This window comes from Prionailurus bengalensis, chromosome E2 (genome assembly GCF_016509475.1).
Source record: "Prionailurus bengalensis isolate Pbe53 chromosome E2, Fcat_Pben_1.1_paternal_pri, whole genome shotgun sequence".
In the NCBI taxonomy this organism is placed as follows: Eukaryota; Metazoa; Chordata; class Mammalia; order Carnivora; family Felidae; genus Prionailurus; species Prionailurus bengalensis.
The window spans coordinates 16016178-16034039 of record NC_057352.1 but is presented as its reverse complement, the minus strand read 5'-3'; the positions used below and the strand labels follow the sequence as shown (position 1 = coordinate 16034039).

The following is a 17862-nucleotide window of genomic DNA, read 5'->3' as shown; positions in this document are numbered from 1 at the left end:
TGGCGTTTTCTTCATTTGAACTTTGAAAGGTAAAACGTGCGCAGGATAAAAACCAAACTAGTACAAAAGGGTTTGCAATACAAAAGAAGCATCTCTCCCTTCTATGGCGCCCAGCGGTCCAGCGCCCCTCCCCACATGCAGCCATAGCTCTGTTTCTGCTGCATCCTTCCTGGAATGTTCCAAGCATGATGAAGCCCCTGTGATTGTGTGTGCTTCTTCCCTCACCCTCCTCTTCACTTGCCAGTATGGTTCCCCGTCTCTACCCTTCTGCCTTTTTCTCTCTCTTGCTCTTCTCTTACCTCGGTGACAGTTCCATGTTAGCACCAAAGAGGTGATCTCATTCTTTTGAATAATCAGAGAGCGGTCTGTTTTGTCCTCAGGGGTCATTAGGTTTTGACAACTACGGAGACCAGAGATCTTGAGAAAAAGGAAAAAGATCAGAATGTGCAAGCCCGGTTCGGTTGGCTTTGTTAACCTGGAACTGATATCACTTTAAATTATTGCTTAGAATTTGCAGTGTAGGAAATCCGTTGGAAAATTCTTCCAGGAGGAAAAGAATTAAGAGCACAAATGATAGATTTGACTCTCCAGACTGAATTCCGTCGTCCTTTTCCCCTTTAGACGCGTCGTGGCAGCACACAGTGTCAGGCCGCGGGACCTGCAGCGGATGAGATGTGTTGCCGAGTTGAGGGTTAGGGGAGGCGGCCGTAGCAGGATGTCCTCCGGTGAGCCAGCCTTCCACCGCAGAGTCAGGAATGCCCCCAGGAGAGTCCTGGGGGTCCTGGGAGCTGGGAAGGCGATTTTGCAAATAAACACAAAGGAAACAGAGCAGGGAAGGAATACTTGTGTTCTTTGGCTTAACTTTTTAAGATATCTCTGTACTTTTTCCTCTTTCATAGAAGTCATTTAAGCTTTTTGTAAAAGGAAGGAAGAGGGGTGCCTGGTTGGCTCAGTCAGAGGAGTATGCGACTCTTGATCTTGGAGTTGTGAGTTCAAGCCCGACCATTGGATGTAAAGATTACTTAATTTTTTTTTAAGAAAAGGAAGAGAGGGGGCACCTGGGGTGGCTCGGCCAATTAAGCGTCCAACTTTGGCTCAGGTCACCATCTCTCACTTCATGAGTTCGAACCCTACGTCAGGCTCTGTGCTGACAGCTTGGAGCCTGGAGCCTGCTTCGGATCCTGTGTCTCCTTCTCTTTCTGCCCCTCCCCGACTCACGCTCTGTCTCTTTCTCTCAAAAATAAATGAACAGAAAAAAAAAAAAAAGGAAGAGAGGAAGGTTGGCAGGAAGGAGATAGGCAGGTGGGTTAGTGGGTTGGTTGGGAGGAAGGAAGGTTGGTTCTGTGTGATTCACACTGAACAGCTACTTCTGAGTGCTTGCAACATGGCAAGCCTTGTTCCCCACACAGAACAGGATGTAGATGGCTGCAGGTGAGGTGGGAGTGGGACCACAAGCACACAAGTGCCCACGACAAACTGCCAGGAGGTGAACAAGTGAAACAGCACTCAGGATTGTGCGATCGAGCACATCTGGGCTGGGAGGGAGCGCCAGAGGGCTGAGTGGTCAGGGAGGCCTCTCTGAGGAGGCAACATTTGAGAAAAGCTGGATGGGTGAAAAGCTGCCATTCATGGGAAATGCCGTTGAGGACACTCTAGGCAGACACAACAGCCAGTGCAAAGGCCCTGGGGCAGGAATGTGCCTGGCATGTTTAAGGAGCATTGGGAGGCCTGTGTGGGAGGAGATGAGGGCAGAGGCAGAGCAGGGCTTATTGTCAAGGATCTCATGGCTGTAGTGAGGCACATTCTTAGAAAGTGAATCCCCCAATGGTACCCATCTTTTGGAGTTGAGAGTTTGGTAAATTTTAATGTATCAAACTAAGCTGTGTGTAAACTTAGTTACTGCTAAAAATGATTTCACACTATACATACCACTTCTTTATTTCTGTGCTGTATCTGAGAGAACCTCTTCCGGTGCCATGTGGATCAGGTCTGCCTCTCTTACTCTGGGGCCATCGTCCTTCTCTGGGAGGCTTCACCCTTCCCCTTCCTGAAGGACACCCTCCCAGAAGTAGAGCCCCTAGGGCCGAGAGTATGCATGTTTGAAAGTGTTCTGCGGGGGGTTTTGCATCTGTCCCGGAGGACGGCCTTGTAAACGGTGCCCCTTTTTGCCATAGACAAGCTGAGGTCCCACACATCACCCCCTTCCTTGCAGGGGATTCTGGAAAATGGCGGAACCCCTTTGGCATGGGGAGGGGTAAGCCCCCTTCCAGCTCCCATGGGAGGAACTCATTGAGGGCGTATGCACTTTCTGTGTCTCTTTTTTGGATCTAAAGCTTTTCATTTGCCCAGAGAACACACTTCAGAGAACACCGTAATGGAGCCAGCATTACCCTAGACCTGGAATTCTAATTTGGGGAGGAATATGACCTGAGAAGAAAAAAAAACTCGCCACCCTATCTTCCTTCTTTTGTTAAAATCCCAAGGTGGCAGCTGAGAAAATGAGAAAGGAAATACAGACTTCAAAACCCTCAGGAGCCCTAGACATCTTATTTCTTCCTGGGTTCAAAGACTTTTTCTTTCCTGAGTTACAAAATGATAAAGTCCAGGTGTCACCTTCTTTTAAAATAGTTGTTAAAACGATTATTATTGCGATAGCCTGCGAGTAATAAACAGAGACAGTTCAGAAGGGTATCAGATAAAGAGGGCAAGTCCCTTCTTCCCACCTCCTAAAAAGACGCCCACTTCCCAGAGGTAATTTACCATTGTTCATGATTTCTCCCAGAACTTTTTTTCTGCATTTAAAAGATTATTACTAAACCAAACGCGATTATGTTCCACACACCGTTCATCCTTTACATGCCATGTCTGTGCTACAAACAAGGCGGTCAAGTACAGTGGTAACATCTGTAGGCCCTGCAGCCTGGTGGCCTCGGCGAGAATCCTGACTCCTCCACTCACAGGGGCTGTGTGACTTTGGACGCCTGTTGTGTAGTTACTCTAGTCTCTTTGTACCTCAGTCTCCCATCTGTAAAATGGGAGTAACAGTAATAGTGGCTCCCGGGGAGGCTGCTGTGCAGATTCAACGAGTTCTTGTGCATGGGGTCCTCGGGATGGTGGACGGGGCCCGGTACACAGTGAGGGGCTGTTAGCTGTCATTATTTCCCTCCTGGTGACACCTCTGGTCAGGGACCCAGTTTTCACCAGGAAAGTCAGACCTGAGCCCAAAGGCTGGGCCAGAGTCTGAGAGCTGGAGGAGGCCTCAGGGGAAGTCCCAGGAGTGGAGGACGGGGAGCCCCAGGGGAGCCAGAGGATGACGGCCTGTGGGGCCAGCAGAGGGGTCAGGGGAGCAGTGGAGGAGTGTGCGCAGCTCGGGGCCAGCCTCCGGTAAGCAGTTGGGAATGCTTCCCAAGCATTGGCTCTGTTGGGTGCCAGCCGGCATTTTCTAGCAATCCCCACAGTGCTGGGAGGTCAGCACGTTCTCCAGAGGATCGGAGAGGTGGCGCGATGTACCTGCAGCCTCTCCACAAGCACGACTCAGACCCAGGCCTGTCCGCCTCTGGGGGCTCCTCCTTTTATTTTAGCCCCAGTCTGTGCCTCAGTGGCTTTTAGGTGGCAGTGTTCTGGAAGGCAGCATGGGGTCAGCTTTGGGTGCTGAAGAAGAAGATGGTGATTTGAGTGACCCAGGCTCTCAGACCAACTTCTGGAACTGGAGGCCCAGTAGAAAAATGGGGATGGTGGCCATCAGGGGGCCCCAGGGCCCTGCCCCGGGTTCAGGTGCCTGATCTCTGGATCTTCCCAGCCACCCCATGATTCGTGAACTCTCTTATCTCTTAGCCCATACGATGGGTGAGGAAAACCAACGTTAGGGACATCTGACGATGGACCCTGGGGGCCCCAGCCAGAGGTCTGCTCTCCGTAGCCCAGCACTCACCCCATGGGGGCCTGGCTCCCAGGAGATTATCCCTCTGTGAGACGCCATGGGACCCCATCTCTCTTCTGCATTTGGAAGCCCTGGTCTGGGCCACCCTCATCTCTCACCCCAACAGCTTGCAGGAGCTTTCTCACCGTCTCCCTCCTCCCACTCTTGGCCCCACTTCCGTGAGGGTCACTTTTCCATCCAGCCACCAGAGTGATCCTTCTAAAACACAAATCAGGATCTCACACTTACCAGTTCAGAATCTCAGAGGCTCCCCAGGTGTAGTCCCAGGTCTCCTCTGTGGCTCATTCCTGCAGTTCCTGCAGGATCTGTCCCGTCGCCTCCCAGACCTCCCCTCACACCACCCATCCCCTCCCTGTCCCCTCACTCAGGCCACCCCGCCTGTGGGCCCCTCCACTCCTCACTTACCAAGCTTGAACCCCTCGTAGCCCAGCACCTGCTGTTTCCTCTTCCTGGAGTGCTCTTCCACCCTGTGGGCTCCCTCCTGCTTCCCCCAGACTTCTGTCCATATATTCATTGTCAGTCTCCCGGACTGGAGGTCAGCGCCATGTTCACTGCTATGTGAACAAGGCATGGCCCAGAGCGGGTTCCCAGAAGATAGAAACACTTGCGGGACGAGTGAATGGTGAGAATAAACACTGCCCCCCCCACCCCAGCTCACCTTCACCAGGTGACACGGAGAAGGCTGTGGCCCCTCACCCGGTGGGAGTGGCAGCCAGCCTTGGGTCAGGACCGCTTTGAGAAACAGCTTGAACCCCCACCCCCCAAGACCCCTCTGACCCCAATCCTGTCATTCTAGGCAGGTGGACACCAACACGAAAAACGTCTTCGGGCAGCCGCGGTTGAGGGCGTCCCTCCGAGACCTCCGCTCCCCACGAAAGAACTACAAATCCACCATCGAGGACGACCTGAAGAAACTCATCATCATGGACAACCTGGCGCCGGAGCAGGAGAGAGACGCGGGAGTATGTAGAGGCCGCCCCGCACACGCACACACAGTCTGGCGGGCCAGGCGGTCATGGGAGGGTGAGGGAGGAAGACAGGGCCCCCTGCAGTCACTCTGCCCATGGCCTCCACCTGGGGCACTGCCAGTCCCGTCTGGGTGTATGTAGCTTCGTAGTCAGGGGTCAGGTCGTCACATTAGTCAGGGACCTAATCGCAATGTAAGCCAGCCTCGGTAGGCACGTGGGGCATTTCTTCCACACTAGGGTAGCTCATGTGACTGGGAAGGGATGCTCTTAACTGGCTCTCATGTCCTTCTCATGGAGCCCAGGCCGGAAGCAGCCTCCACCCACCCACCCCGCACGGTCCAGGAGTGGAGGCGGGGTTCCCAGGAAAGTCAGGCTCCTTTAGCCACTGCTTCCCTTCACTCTTGTGCCCGCCTACTCCTGGTTGGCTGTGCTCTCCTGTGGGCCCAGGCTGGCCCCAGTCTCTTGTCTCTTCAGGATGCTGTCCCCAGCGGTCCCCACCGATGACTGGCATTGCCTTCCCTGACCTTACCTGGAATGGGAGAGTGGCATTGGCCTCTTGAGGGCCACAACCAAGTGGGGCGTGACTGGGGGAGGATCTATCCCCAGGGGAAACTTGGGATTCTTTGAGCAGAAAGGGGCAAAAGCAGATGCTGGGTGGGTCAGAAACACAGCCATCCAAGACGGGAAGGTGCCCGAGGACAGTGACCGTGAGCCAGGCCACGACCGCGGCCCATGACCCACCCTGTCTCGACAGCAGTCCCCACAGAAGAGCCTGCAGCGGACGCTGTCAGATGAGAGTCTGTGCAGCGGGCGGCGGGAACCCAGCTTCGCCAACGCTGCCAGCCTGGAGCCAGGCCTGCCCAGCGATGTGCTCTTCAGCAGCACCTGCGCCTTCCCCTCCAGCACGCTGCCCGCCCGCCGCCAGCACCAGCACCCCCACCCCCCTGGCGGCGGCAGCCCCAGCACCGTCCCTGCGACCGGCAACGGCTTCCCAGAGAAGAAATGTGAGCCCGGGCCCCTGGGGCTGGCGGGGGAGTCTCCCTGGCGATGGGAAGCGGCGGGGGTGGGGGGGGGGATAGTCAGCACTGGAGATCCTCAGTGTTGGTGTCAGCCATGGTAGGGAGGCGGGGTGCATAGGAGTTTCAGTCGGGTACTGATGGTGGGGCACAGGGTGTCCCACAGAGCAGGGGATTGTCGGCCAGGCACCTGGGGGGCCACCTAGAAGTCTGGAGTGCCCCAAAATTGGAGTCATCTGAGGCCAGAGAGAGGGTGTCAGCACCCCCTGCTGCAGCCTGGAGGGCCGTGTGGATCAGGCCTTACAGTTGCTGCGCCCCCAGATCCTGTCCCAGCACCAAGCAGATGGCTTCGCGAGTGTTTATTTACTTACCTGATTCCCCCCAAGTCTACCAGCTCTTGGAGGGAGGGGGTGTAGGGATATGACTCATCCATCCTTTGACTCATCCAGCGACTGCTTACTGAGCATCCCCCACGAGGGGGGCCCCCATCAGAACCGGTGCACCATTTCGGGCTGGCCCTGCCTTTGGTCCACCCTGCAATCCCTCATTCACAACCCCAAACACTCTACAACTGAGAGGTCATGCAGAAGTTTGGGCCAAGCTCACTGAGCAGCAAAACCCAACCCAGACGGACATGAGGCTATGTATGTATTGTTCTTCTTTACCCCATCTGGTGTGAGTGACCGTGAACTTCACTGCAGAACACTGTTGTGTTGGATACGGGGTGCTGCCCAGCCCTTCTGGGTGTGGTATGTTATAGCACCTGCACAGCTTTCTCCGATTCAAACAGATCTTGACTTCGGAGATGTGTCCCCAGGGGTTTTGGCCGAGGGCTGTGTCCTGTATTATTGGGATGGAGCCTCCCAAAGCCTCCTCTCACTCAGTCCCCATCTCAGCTCGAGGCGAATCTACCCCTCACTGAATTAAACTGAGACTCAGATTAATACGTGGAAAACGCTCAGCACAATCCCTGATATGCAGGAAAAGCAGTAGCTATTTATTATTTTGTTAGCATTCTACCGTCTGGAGCAAGCATTTTAATCCATCGCGAGTCAGGCTTGTACCTCCGGACTGCAGAGCAGGGCTAGAACGGAGTATTAACAGGGACCTTCTAAACCCCAAACCCTCATGGGGTTGGGCTTAGAGCAGGGTCATTGTCAGGCCACGCAGTCCAAAGGCAAGTGCCACTACCAGACAGTGTGAATGCGGGCGAGACGTCTTGCTCAGAGCACAACGCAGGGTCGTAACAGCACCTCCCTCCTGGCCAGTTGGAGGTGAGGCTGGGAGATGATCCCCATGACACAACCCGGCATGGTGCTCAGCAGGAGGACATGTGGTCAGTCAGGCCTGGCCTTTCCTGCCTGAGCCACCTCCTGACCTCTCGGTGCCTCACGGCAGTCCTCTGTCCCCTCCCCTTTGGCAGCTGTGAGGCATCAGCAGGCCGAGGCCCGGGGCCTACAGCTGGCACGTGGGACTCAGCCGATGGCTGCGGCAAATGCGGCCGCTGGTGCTGTCACTCCCAGGGGCCTCTTTCTCTGCCTGGCCTGCCACACGAGGACCCAGCAGCTCTCCCCACGGTGACCCTGCCATAACCAGACACTGTCCACGCACTAACGACCTGGATTTATGTCTGCGGGCTGGCACTGCGTCCTCCGCTCCACACCTCCAGAAGCAGACTTCTGGCCTGTCCCCTGCCGTCCCATCTCAGGGCCAGCTTCCGAATCCTGAAGCTCCCCCTGCACCCTGGCTCACACTCACATCCCCTCTTCAGGAAGTACTTTTGCAAGTACAAAATAGATCCAGGGGCTGCCGCTTGTTCCCCTGCCCCCACAGCCTCACCTGGTCCTGCCCGCTCTCCTCTCCCTCCTGGACCACGGCAGCCTCCTCACTGTCTCCCCGCTCCCCGCCCCCACACGGTCCGTCTTCTACACACAGCCAGAGAGAGCCCGTGAACACCTCGGTCGGGTCACGTCCCTCCCTGCGCAGAGCCACCTGAGTGGCTCCGGGTCACTCAGAGCAAAAGACAAAGTCCTGACCCACGAGGCCCCACAGTCCAGCCCCATCACCTCTGATTTCACCTCCTGCTACTCTGTTCCTCTCTCTCTGTCCCCACCCTCGTAAACACCTGATACCCCCACCCCTTTTCCTGCTGGCATGTGTCATCTTCTAATAATTGTATTAATCGTTTGTGCTGTAACAATTCTGTAATGTTACACACTACAGAAAGTTTGTTTCCTTCACGTTGTCATTCTCCCCCATCTCCCGTCTCCACTCTTCCTACCCAGCCACCATCTCAGCCTCGGAGCTCTCGCTGGCCGATGGGCGGGACCGGCCACTGCGGCGCCTTGACCCCGGGATGATGCCACTGCCTGACACGGCCTCTGGCCTTGAGTGGTCCAGCCTGGTAAATGCAGCCAAGGCATACGAAGGTAGGCGCCTTCTGCCCAACCTGTCCCGGTCCCTACCGACCCCCTGCTGTGTTCTAGAAGGATCAGTGGAGGGCCTTGGGGCTTTGAAGTGGGACACGCTCAGGATCCAGAATTAGGGGGAGCAGGGTTCTCATCCTGCCCTGTCACTTATTCACTGTGCAGTCCTGGGCAAGTGTCTTTGTCTCTCTGATCCCGTTACCTCATCTACGAAGCAGGAATGTGACCTGTGCCCACTGCCCAGGGCTACGGTGAAGATTACAGGAAACTGTGTGTGAAACATGTCAGGCACAGAACAAGCCCTCAAAAGACAGTGCCTTATGTTGTATCACCGGGCAGACTTACAATAACCCAAATTGTATTTAGATTTGCTTTGGCTGCAGATGGCAGAAAACCCAAGTTAACAATGACTTAAATAGGCAAGGTTTTTATGCAGGTTAAAAGTCCTGAGGTGGGTGGTGTGGGCCTGGTGTGGCACTTCCACAAATTCATTAGGGTGCAGGCTCCTCAAACCCTCTGCTCTGCCATCTCCAGGGAGCCTTACCCTCATGGTCCAAAATGGCTGCCAGAGCTCTGGCCATCATGTCCAGCTCCAGCCAGCAGGGGAGAGACACATCCCCTCCATTTAGGGACATGTCTCTAAGCCTGACGCTCCCCCTGCACTTACTTCCCAATGGCCAGAGTATCACACACAGCCCCACCTAATAGCTTCAGGGCAGGCTGGGAAATGAGGCCTTATGCCCAACTAAAATTTGGGATTCGTTATTATGGAAAAAGGGAAAACAGGTGACAAGGGACAGCTAACAATCTCTGCCATTTCTTTCCCACGTGACTTGGGCGAGCAGCTTTATCTTTCTAAGAGTCAGCTGTAAAATGGGACTTCTGGTGATCCCTAACACACACGAACATGTTCTTCTGGCTCATTTTTTTTCAGTATTTTTCAGACTATAGCTTTGCTGTCCTTCCTCCAGGAGGCTCTCCCTGATATCCCTTAGTCTGGATTAGGCACCTGCTCTGGGCTCCCACAGCCCTGACCCCTCTGCCTGTGCCTCCTCCCTCCCGGCCCTGACCTCAGGGCCTCCGCTGTCTAATGAAGGGTCTGTGTCCCCACTGGACTCTGAGGGCAGGACCTGGGGCCAGCTCAGTCACTACTGGCTTCCCAGCATGGGTCTGGCTCAGCGCAGGATGCCTTAAACCAGACCCATATGGTACATGACCTTCAAATTTCCACGTTTGGGCTAGTCCACATCTGGCAGGTGGCCCTGGAGGAAGCTTCCCTCCTACCGTGCAGTCTCTCCCAGTCACTGGGGGAAGGCAGTCAGGCCTCTGGTTATGGGTAAGGTGGCACAGGAGAGCAGTCAGGGAAGACCAGGCCAGGCCTCTGAATCACCAGGAGGGGAGTGGCTGCCAGCAGGGGCCCAGTGCTGCAGGCAAATTTGACCCTTCAGAGGCCTGACGCTCTCAGTGGGGGAGAGGGTTGCTCCGTGTGGCGTTTCCAGGAGGAGGTGACCGCGGGCCACCATGACATTACAGAGCATCTCTAGGGAGCCAGCACTTTATCACAGACATCACTTCTATTCTCTAGTGTGAGGGATGTGTTAGGATTCCCGGTTACAGATGAGGAAACTGAGGCTCAGCCACCAGAGTCACCTACCTGGCCAAGGGCACACAGGGCAAGGATTTAAGCCCGGACCTGAACGTTTTCCAGAAAGATGGGCATGGTTTCCTTTATAGAAAAGGAAACTGAGATGGCTCTTACACTTTTAAAAATACACTCAAGCTCTCTCCTAATAAAATAGATGCAAGTCACAACTCACTGAGCTACGCGTCCTCACCAGTCACAACTGCAGAGATGGAGTTCGAGAGCACTGCTTGCGGGGGAGGGGAAAGGGGCCCCTCGCACGTGGCAGGTTCAGTGTAAGCTGGGTGCGAGCCCAGTACCTGCTGCCAGAGTGAAAATGCACGTGCTCTTTATCCCCACAAATCTCGGGGGTCTTGGCATGGGGAGGCCTTTCCTCTAAGTGTGACCCAGTTGACCGTCGTCCCGTGGTGCCTCCAGCCCGGCACAGACTTCATGCTCACCCACTCTCTGAACAGCTGTGGTGGGAAAGCAGGGATAGTTTGGGGGACAAAAAGGGAACTGCATATATTATACTGGTTCATTTATTGATTCCACAAACCAGACGCTGCTGGCCCCAAAAGTTTCATGTGCCCCCCCGCCCCCCCGCCACCACCACCACAAGTCACGGGTAGTGTCGGGCTGAACATTACTTGGGTCCAGGACTTTGGGAGGGAGGGGCAGAGATGGGGCCCAGCAGAGGATGTGAAAAGTGAAGGCACGGCGGTCTCCTGAGGGAGGTAAGGGCAGGCGTGGTTTAAAGGCAACGCACAGCCCACTGCCTGGGTTTGAGCCCCAGCTTCGCTGCTGATGAGCACGGTGGCAACCGGTCCGCCTCTGCTGCCTCAGTCTCCTCATCTGTAAATAAAGTCAGATGATATTCCTACTGCAAAGTGGTTGTTAGCGTTAATGAATTTACGTAGGCTCACGGCACTTGTGTCATCACGGGGCGCCTGGGTGGCTCAAGTCAGTTAAGCGTCTAACTTCAGCTTACGTCATGATCTCACAGTTCACGAGTTCAAGCCCTGCGTTGGGCTCTGTGCTGACAGCTCAGAGCCTGGAGCCTGCTTCAGAATCTGCGTCTCCCTCTCTCTCTCTGCCCTTCCCCCATTCACGCTCTGTCTCTCTCTCTCAGAAATAAAACATTTAAAAAATTGTTTTAAAAAAATGAGTGGCACCATTTATAGCACCTGCATATTCCTGAGGGCATTTGGGTTTTCAACCCCAGACTCAGGGTCCAGGAAGAGAACCTAAGGGCCTTTATCAGCTGTCCTCTCCAAGTCTCCACAGGGGCCCCAGGGGGTCTCACAGCTGCCTGTGGGGGGAGGGGGGACCTCATTCCCTGGGTTTCCTGAGCAATGGGCTCTTTTTTTGATGGGTTACAAGGGGAGTGTGGGGGCCATGTCCCAGGAGGAATGCAGGGAGAGGTGCCAGGGCCACCTCCTCTCCACCCCCGCCCCCCCCCCCCCCCCAGGGTCCAGGCATCCTAGGGCCAGGATCACTGGTTCTGTGGGAAGCAGCTGAGAAGCTCCAAGCCTCTCCCTGGAGACCCAGATGCCAGCAGATGTCTGGAAGGCAGAGCTGTCCAGACACTCGTTCCCAGCTGTGGGCTTATGAGAGGGGCTGGGGCAGCCAAAGCCCCCTCCCCAGTGGCCACTCCATTTACCCCCAAGATCAAGCCCTGCATTGAGCTTTGAGCTGACAGCTTGGAGCCTGCTTGGGATTCTCTCTCTCCCTCTCTGCCTCTCTCCCACTCACTCCCACACTCTCTCTCTCTCTCAGATAAATAAACCTCAAAAAAATAAAAATGCAGGTGCTCAGGTTGGGACCTGGGAATCAGAGCTTTAACAGCCATGTGATTTCTTTTCTCTCCTCGGTACACATGGTATTCTGTCTTCTCTTTCTGCTTTTGAAATTTCACAGAGCTTCTCAAAACTACAGTGCAAATGAATCCCCGTGTACTTCTCACCCAACTTCAGCCCCATCCTCTTTTGGCCACTTTTTTCATACCATTTGTTTGTTGATGAAACCAGGTCATTTATGCTGAATTTGGGTGGTTACTCTGTCACACTGCCATTTAACTTGTTTCTGTCCCTTGCATTTTGTATAAACTCGTCACTAGTCTACAGGCTTGCTCAGCATCAGGATGAGATTTTGTTGTTAGTGTCCATTTGGTTTGGTTTTTTTGGTTGGAGCCCATCCTAAGTGCGTGATCTAACAAAAGTGATTGGGAGTGTCACGGAGGTCTGGGTGGGAGGTGTGCTGGGAAAGGTGGTTGGTCGGTGGGGCAGGGGAGCAGAGGGAGGAGGCACTGGAAGCCCTGCTGACTCCTCTCCCCTCTCCCCTGTCTCTGCCTGGCAGTGCAAAGAGCTGTCTCACTCTTCTCCCTCAACGACCCAGCTCTGAGCCCGGAGGTCCCACCTGCACACAGTCCTGTCCACAGCCACCTGAGCCTGGAGAGGGGGCCCCCAACCCCCAGGACCACCCCTACCATGAGGTGAGGTTTCCCTGGGAACACCTGGTGGCCCAGCAACTCGAATCCCTGAGGGTGGCTGGCCTGCCCCGTGAAGGAGGGGGACACCAGGCGGAGGAGAGACAGCAGGTGCTTGCCTATCCCCCACGCCCCCTCGGCACAGCCAGGGGGGCGTCTCCCCTGAGGGACTTGGGAGTAACCCACACACCGGAACCCAGAGGTGACCTTGTCCGAGTTAGCCTGGTCCTCGTGGGTGGAGACAACGCAGCGTCATCCATATGGTCAGTCGACCTCCAACTTCGAAAAACCTCTGAGTGGTGCCCCCCACTGCGTCCTCACCCGCCCCGGTCCCTTCCTCCCTGCCTTTGATCCCCCCGTCTGCCCCTGGGTCTCCTCCTCACATTCCAGAATTCTGCGGATGGCCACCTGATAGTTACTGTTCGCCTCTCCCCTGGCACGGCCCGCTGGGCCAGCTGTGGAAGCGCTGACAGAGGCCCTACCCGCGTGAGGCTTCCCAGGGAGAGAAGAGGACATGGGTCATCGCACGTTTAGTGCAACAGACTTGACCGCACTAGGTTGGCAAAAAATACAAGGCAGGCTCACACCAGAGGTGCACTGTACTTTATGGGCAAATTAAGTAATTTTCGAGGGAAATTTTGACTCTCCTGGGTTTTGGTGTTTTGTTTTTGTTTTTGACTCTTCTTCACACCCCTCTTTTCACTGGCTTTAGAACTCAACCTCCACCAGAGATGTGGCCCGACTGTAATCATGGGAACTCGGCACTTACAAATGTGCCAATACAGTGAGGGCAGGAACAGGCTTGGTGTGGAAAGGGCAGGACTGTGGGCTCTGGGCGAGCTCCTGGATTCCCTCCGCCCCTGAGCTGACCCTCTCCCACCTGCCCTGCAGCAGCTGCAGGCCCCCAGGAGCCAAGACTGTGGCGGAAAGAAAGGGCAGGAGGGCTCAGTGTCTCCCCTCTCGGCTGCGGCAGCACACCCTCCCCCGCCCCCCACAGTGCCTAGTGGAGCCCCCACAGGGAGGGGCTGCCCCTCTCCTCCTCAGGGGCCGGGCAGGCCAGGGCTGGGTTCCAGGGTGCAGGGTCCCCGCCTAAGCCACAGTCTCCCCCTCTGCCCAGCGGGTAATGACGAGGTGACCTCCCAGACTACACTGGGCGTGGAGCTCTGTTAGATCGAGACTGTGCACAGCGCAGGGCAGGCTCTCTGTCACGGGGGCGCCGTCATCGTCTTTGTCAGTGTCCTCCATTCCCGTCCCCGAGGGCAGGCCCCCATGTTCAGTGTCCCGTGGCAGACACCGTGCCCAGGTCTGCGAGGTGCTCAGTGGATGTGTCTGTGAGGCGGGTTCTGGTTTTGCTCTGTGTGAGGCGCTCACACCTAAAGCACACGCGTGGTTCAGGCCCCGCGGGGGAGGCACACGTCAGGGCGGGCGCATGCACAGCCTTCCACAGGCTGCCACAGCCCCCTGTCCACATCCACAGATGTACCGTCTTTGGGGAGAGCGCAGCAGGGAGGAGGGCTGGCTCCTTTCTGGCTTCCCCCAGAGCCTCCCTCCAGGCATCCCTTAGGACCCTAGCAAGGAAAGGACTCTCCAGAACTTCGGGGACAGGAGTGTCCTGTACCCCCTGTTCCTCCGGAACCCTCCCTGGGGGCCGGTGGGCCTTGGGTCTCACCCTGTCCCTGTCTTTCCAGCGAGGAGCCTCCCCTGGATCTGACAGGAAAGGTGTACCAGCTGGAGGTGATGCTGAAGCAGCTGCACACCGACCTCCAGAAGGTAAGGCCGCCAGGCGGCCAGCCCTCGTGGCGCGCCCCCCCCCGTTCCGCCCCCCAGACACTCGGGTGTGAGGCGTGGGCAGCGAGGCTGTGGCACCTGTCCCCACCCGACCCCTTCCACGCTGGGAGAGACCACCCAGCTTTGAGTGTCGTCCTGAGTAAAGAGTAGAAGGTGACCGTGCCAAAGGCTGGGAAACGCATGGAGGAAACCTGCCTACAGTCTCGGAGGAAGAACACATTGGCCCCAGCCTTTTTGGGGGGCAGCGGGATGATATTTATCAAACAATGTAACTGTCTACCTTGTTGACCTAGCAGTTCCACTTGTGGGAGTTTGTCCAGCAGAATTTCAACCATAGGTACAGAGATCCATGAGCAAGGATGCTCATTGCTGCTCTGTTTGCAATAAAAAAAAAATTGGAGCCGGTGCAGCTGTCCCTCCACGGGAGAACGGTTATATAAAGGACAGGACACCCATGCAGTGGAATATTCTGCAGCCAATTAAAATAATAGCAGGAATCTGTGTATTTACTCACATACAAAAGAAGTCCAGTAACTTAAGTAAAAACTGAGCAAGCTACAGAACTATTTCCTAGAACATTGTCATACTTTAAAAAAAAAAAAACGTCCACAGGGCAGAGGGTTATCTAGAAGGCAACGTTCCAAATTGTTCATCATACGTACCTCCAGGGTGTAGAAGAATGAGGAGAGAAATAAGGGCAGAGAACTTCCACTTGTTGCTTTATATACTTTTGGGCAAAAAAACAAAAAGGTGGCAGAATGTAATGTGGAAGCCTCAAGCACAGGAATCATAGGGGCCCAGGTTCAAATCCGACCCCACCATCTAATACTGCCTGAGCTTGGACAAGTCAGCGGCCTTCAGACGTGACATGTCCTGGAAGGGCGTCTCTGAAAGGCCAAGGGAGCCTGTACGGCGGGCAGCCTGCGCCCGCATCCCAAGCTCCCCACTTTCCGTTAGGAGAGGCTGGGTTTCCTCTCTCAGGAAACTGAGGCTAACAGTCCCCAAGTCCTTAGATGGCCATGAGGGTAAAACGGGGTGGTGGGTAACTACAGTGAGGTCTGTTGGAAGAGTTGAGGAAGTGAGTCCGGAGAGATGAGTCAGTCTGCCCACGGTTACGAAGCCGCTGAGAAGCAGAGCTGGGGCTTGAACCCCTGGCCGCCTGGCTCAGGAGGCCTCGTCTGTGCCCACCCGCTGACGCTGGCTCCACTCCACAGGAGAAGCAGGACAAGGCCGTGCTGCAGTCGGAGGTGGCCAGCTTACGCCAGAACAACCAGCGCCTGCAGGAGGAGTCACAGGCCGCCAGCGAGCAGCTGCGCAAGTTCGCGGAGATCTTCTGCAGGGAGAAGAAGGAGCTCTGAGGCGGCGAGCCGCCCCCACCCCTGCCCGGGCCAGCCACGGGCTCCCGCTCTCCTGTCTCCCTTGGCTCGTTCCCAGTTGCGGGTATGACCACGACAACCCAGCCAGGGCCCCACCGCCCTCCTCGTGGACACGGAAACCCTGGATGGCCGCAGGCCCCGCCCCGGGCTGTGAGCTGTGGTCTGCTCAAGGTCCTCCTGCCCCACAAGATGACATGGTCTCAGGCCTCCCTCTGAACTGCCCATCTCTGGTCCCTGGGGACTGGACCGTGCCCACGCCGCGCCCAGGAGGCCCATCTAGCCTCTTCCTAGGACCAAGCCATCAGAAGCTGTAGGAAGGGGAGAGGGAGGGCAGGTGTGTGTCTCCAAATCCCGCAGCTCCAGGAGTCCACAAACCAGGTTTCTTCACCACGTGCAACAGAGTTTGGGCTTGTGGGGCCAAGCCCCCTGCATGAAAAACCAGTGTGAAACTGGCCCGTGCTTCCCCTCAGCCCCAGAGAGATGAAGGCCTGTGTGGAAACTGGCCAGGGGTCTCAGTCCCAGTGCACTAGCTCCAAATGGCACGGACAGTATCCCCTCCCAACCTCGCTCTTCCAAAAAGCAGCCAGGAGCACTTTGTTAGAGTTTCACTTCTTTTCTTGGGACCCCGGATGGAGAGAGGACACCCCCAGCATCCAAAGTCAACTTCTTTGAGGGGAAACTCTATTTGCACACTCGGGACTGTTTATACCGTCTTTTTTCTATCCGCCCCTCGACCGCCAAAGGCCACAGCGCCCGGGCCATGCCACCTTCCAGCTACTGCCCTGGCCCCAGGCAGCGAAGCCCTGTCTCTCCTCCCCAGGCCCCGCCAGCTCCGACCACACAGCCAGGGCCTCTTCCGGGCACCAGGAGGGGCTCCACACAGCCCTCCGGTCAGGGCTGGAGAGAAAACAGCCTGCAACTCCTCTCTGGTTTTGTTTTCCCTTCGCAAGCGGACGCCCGGACACCCTCACTGTGCTCCCCGGGGAGTGCTTTGCTGTGTGAACCCCCCCCATGAGACGCTGGTTCTCTAAAGGCAATAAGGGGCAGCTTGCCAGGCAGCCGAGCCAGAGTGGTACTACGCTGTTCACCCAGGAAACAGAGTTTCTTTTTTTCCTTTAAAAACAAAAATATATATATATATATATATTTATTTTTTCATGTAGAGTTGCGCCAGAACAAGTCTGTATGGCCACAATCTGTGGATTCCCCCAACCTCAAGCTGAGGATCAAGGTGTGTCCCCCGTGGACTGGGACTCAGTGGGAGGACTCAGAGGGATAAAGTCAGGGTGGGCAGGTGGGTGGGCTTTCCCATTTTGGGAGGCCCCAGGCAGGGGGAGCTGGCCCGGCTCCGAGCAGCACCCTCTGGGCTGGAAGCCAGCAGCAGGTCGTCCAGCCTTTGTCCAGAGACACCCCGCCCCCTGCTTTCTCTTTGGGGCCAGAAACCTCAGGGCAGGGGGCTCTGGGACTGCACAGGACACAGAGAGGTGCCGGGCTGGACAGGGAGGTGCCACACTGGGCCGGCCGGCTGGGGCAAGAGAAAAGGGCGCTCCTGTCTCCCTGTGATCAACCTCTGACCCCAGCCACATCGCAGTCCCTCGAGAAGCCCTCAGATCTGCCATCTCCTGTCCCTCACCTGTGGTGTGAGATGAGGGCTTCAAGGTGGGACCTGCTTGGTCCTCAGTCCTGGCCAACTACTGTGATATCTCTGCCCCTCTTCCCCACCCCTTTTTGGAAGGGTTCTCCAGGACCTCCCCACCGCCCTTTCCTCAAACCCTAACCTGGAGGCTGCCCCCCCCCCTCTTTTTTTTTAAGTTCTCCTCATCTCTTCAGATCATTTGAATCATTTGGGGACCTAATCATGTACATTGACAAGTGTAAATTATGATTTTTGGTTTTGTTTTCTGTTATTTTTTAAGGATCTCTGCAAAACAAATCTATTTAATTTGAGGTTAGTGTTCAATCTGAAGGCTTGAAGATAGCAGGGTTTTTTTTTCATATGCTGATTTCATTTGGATTTTTTATTCTTTATTGTCTTTTTTTTTTTTTTTCCTATTCCCTGTCTTGAGATTTTTCTGGCATGTTTCTGGAGGTTTCAAAGGAAATAAATGTTTCATAGAAATGGCTTGTGTGTTCACTAGCTGGGCAGCTGCCTGGAGTCACTGATGGGAGGGTGTGGTCCAGCGTCAGCCTCCTCCCCCATCCCCCTGGTCCCAAACGCCATCTCTCTCTCTCTCTCTCT

At 55.6% G+C, this 17862-nt stretch overlaps 1 protein-coding gene across 5 annotated transcripts in view; it reads left to right on the top strand.

Moving 5' to 3' along the window:
- SIPA1L3 (signal induced proliferation associated 1 like 3) overlaps nt 1-17522 on the top strand; it is a 238986-nt gene extending 221464 nt beyond the window's left edge. For 4 of the 5 annotated variants that reach the window (XM_043599038.1, XM_043599039.1, XM_043599040.1 and 1 more), the window contains 6 exons: nt 4737-4902; nt 5663-5912; nt 8210-8353; nt 12330-12465; nt 14148-14229; nt 15462-17522. In XM_043599038.1, the coding sequence (XP_043454973.1) occupies nt 4737-4902; nt 5663-5912; nt 8210-8353; nt 12330-12465; nt 14148-14229; nt 15462-15605 (922 nt within the window). In that variant the 3' untranslated portion in view covers nt 15606-17522. The remainder of the gene's footprint in view (nt 1-4736; nt 4903-5662; nt 5913-8209; nt 8354-12329; nt 12466-14147; nt 14230-15461) is intronic. The other variant, XM_043599043.1, reaches the window with a different exon arrangement.
- Nucleotides 17523-17862: the final 340 nt, after the last annotated feature.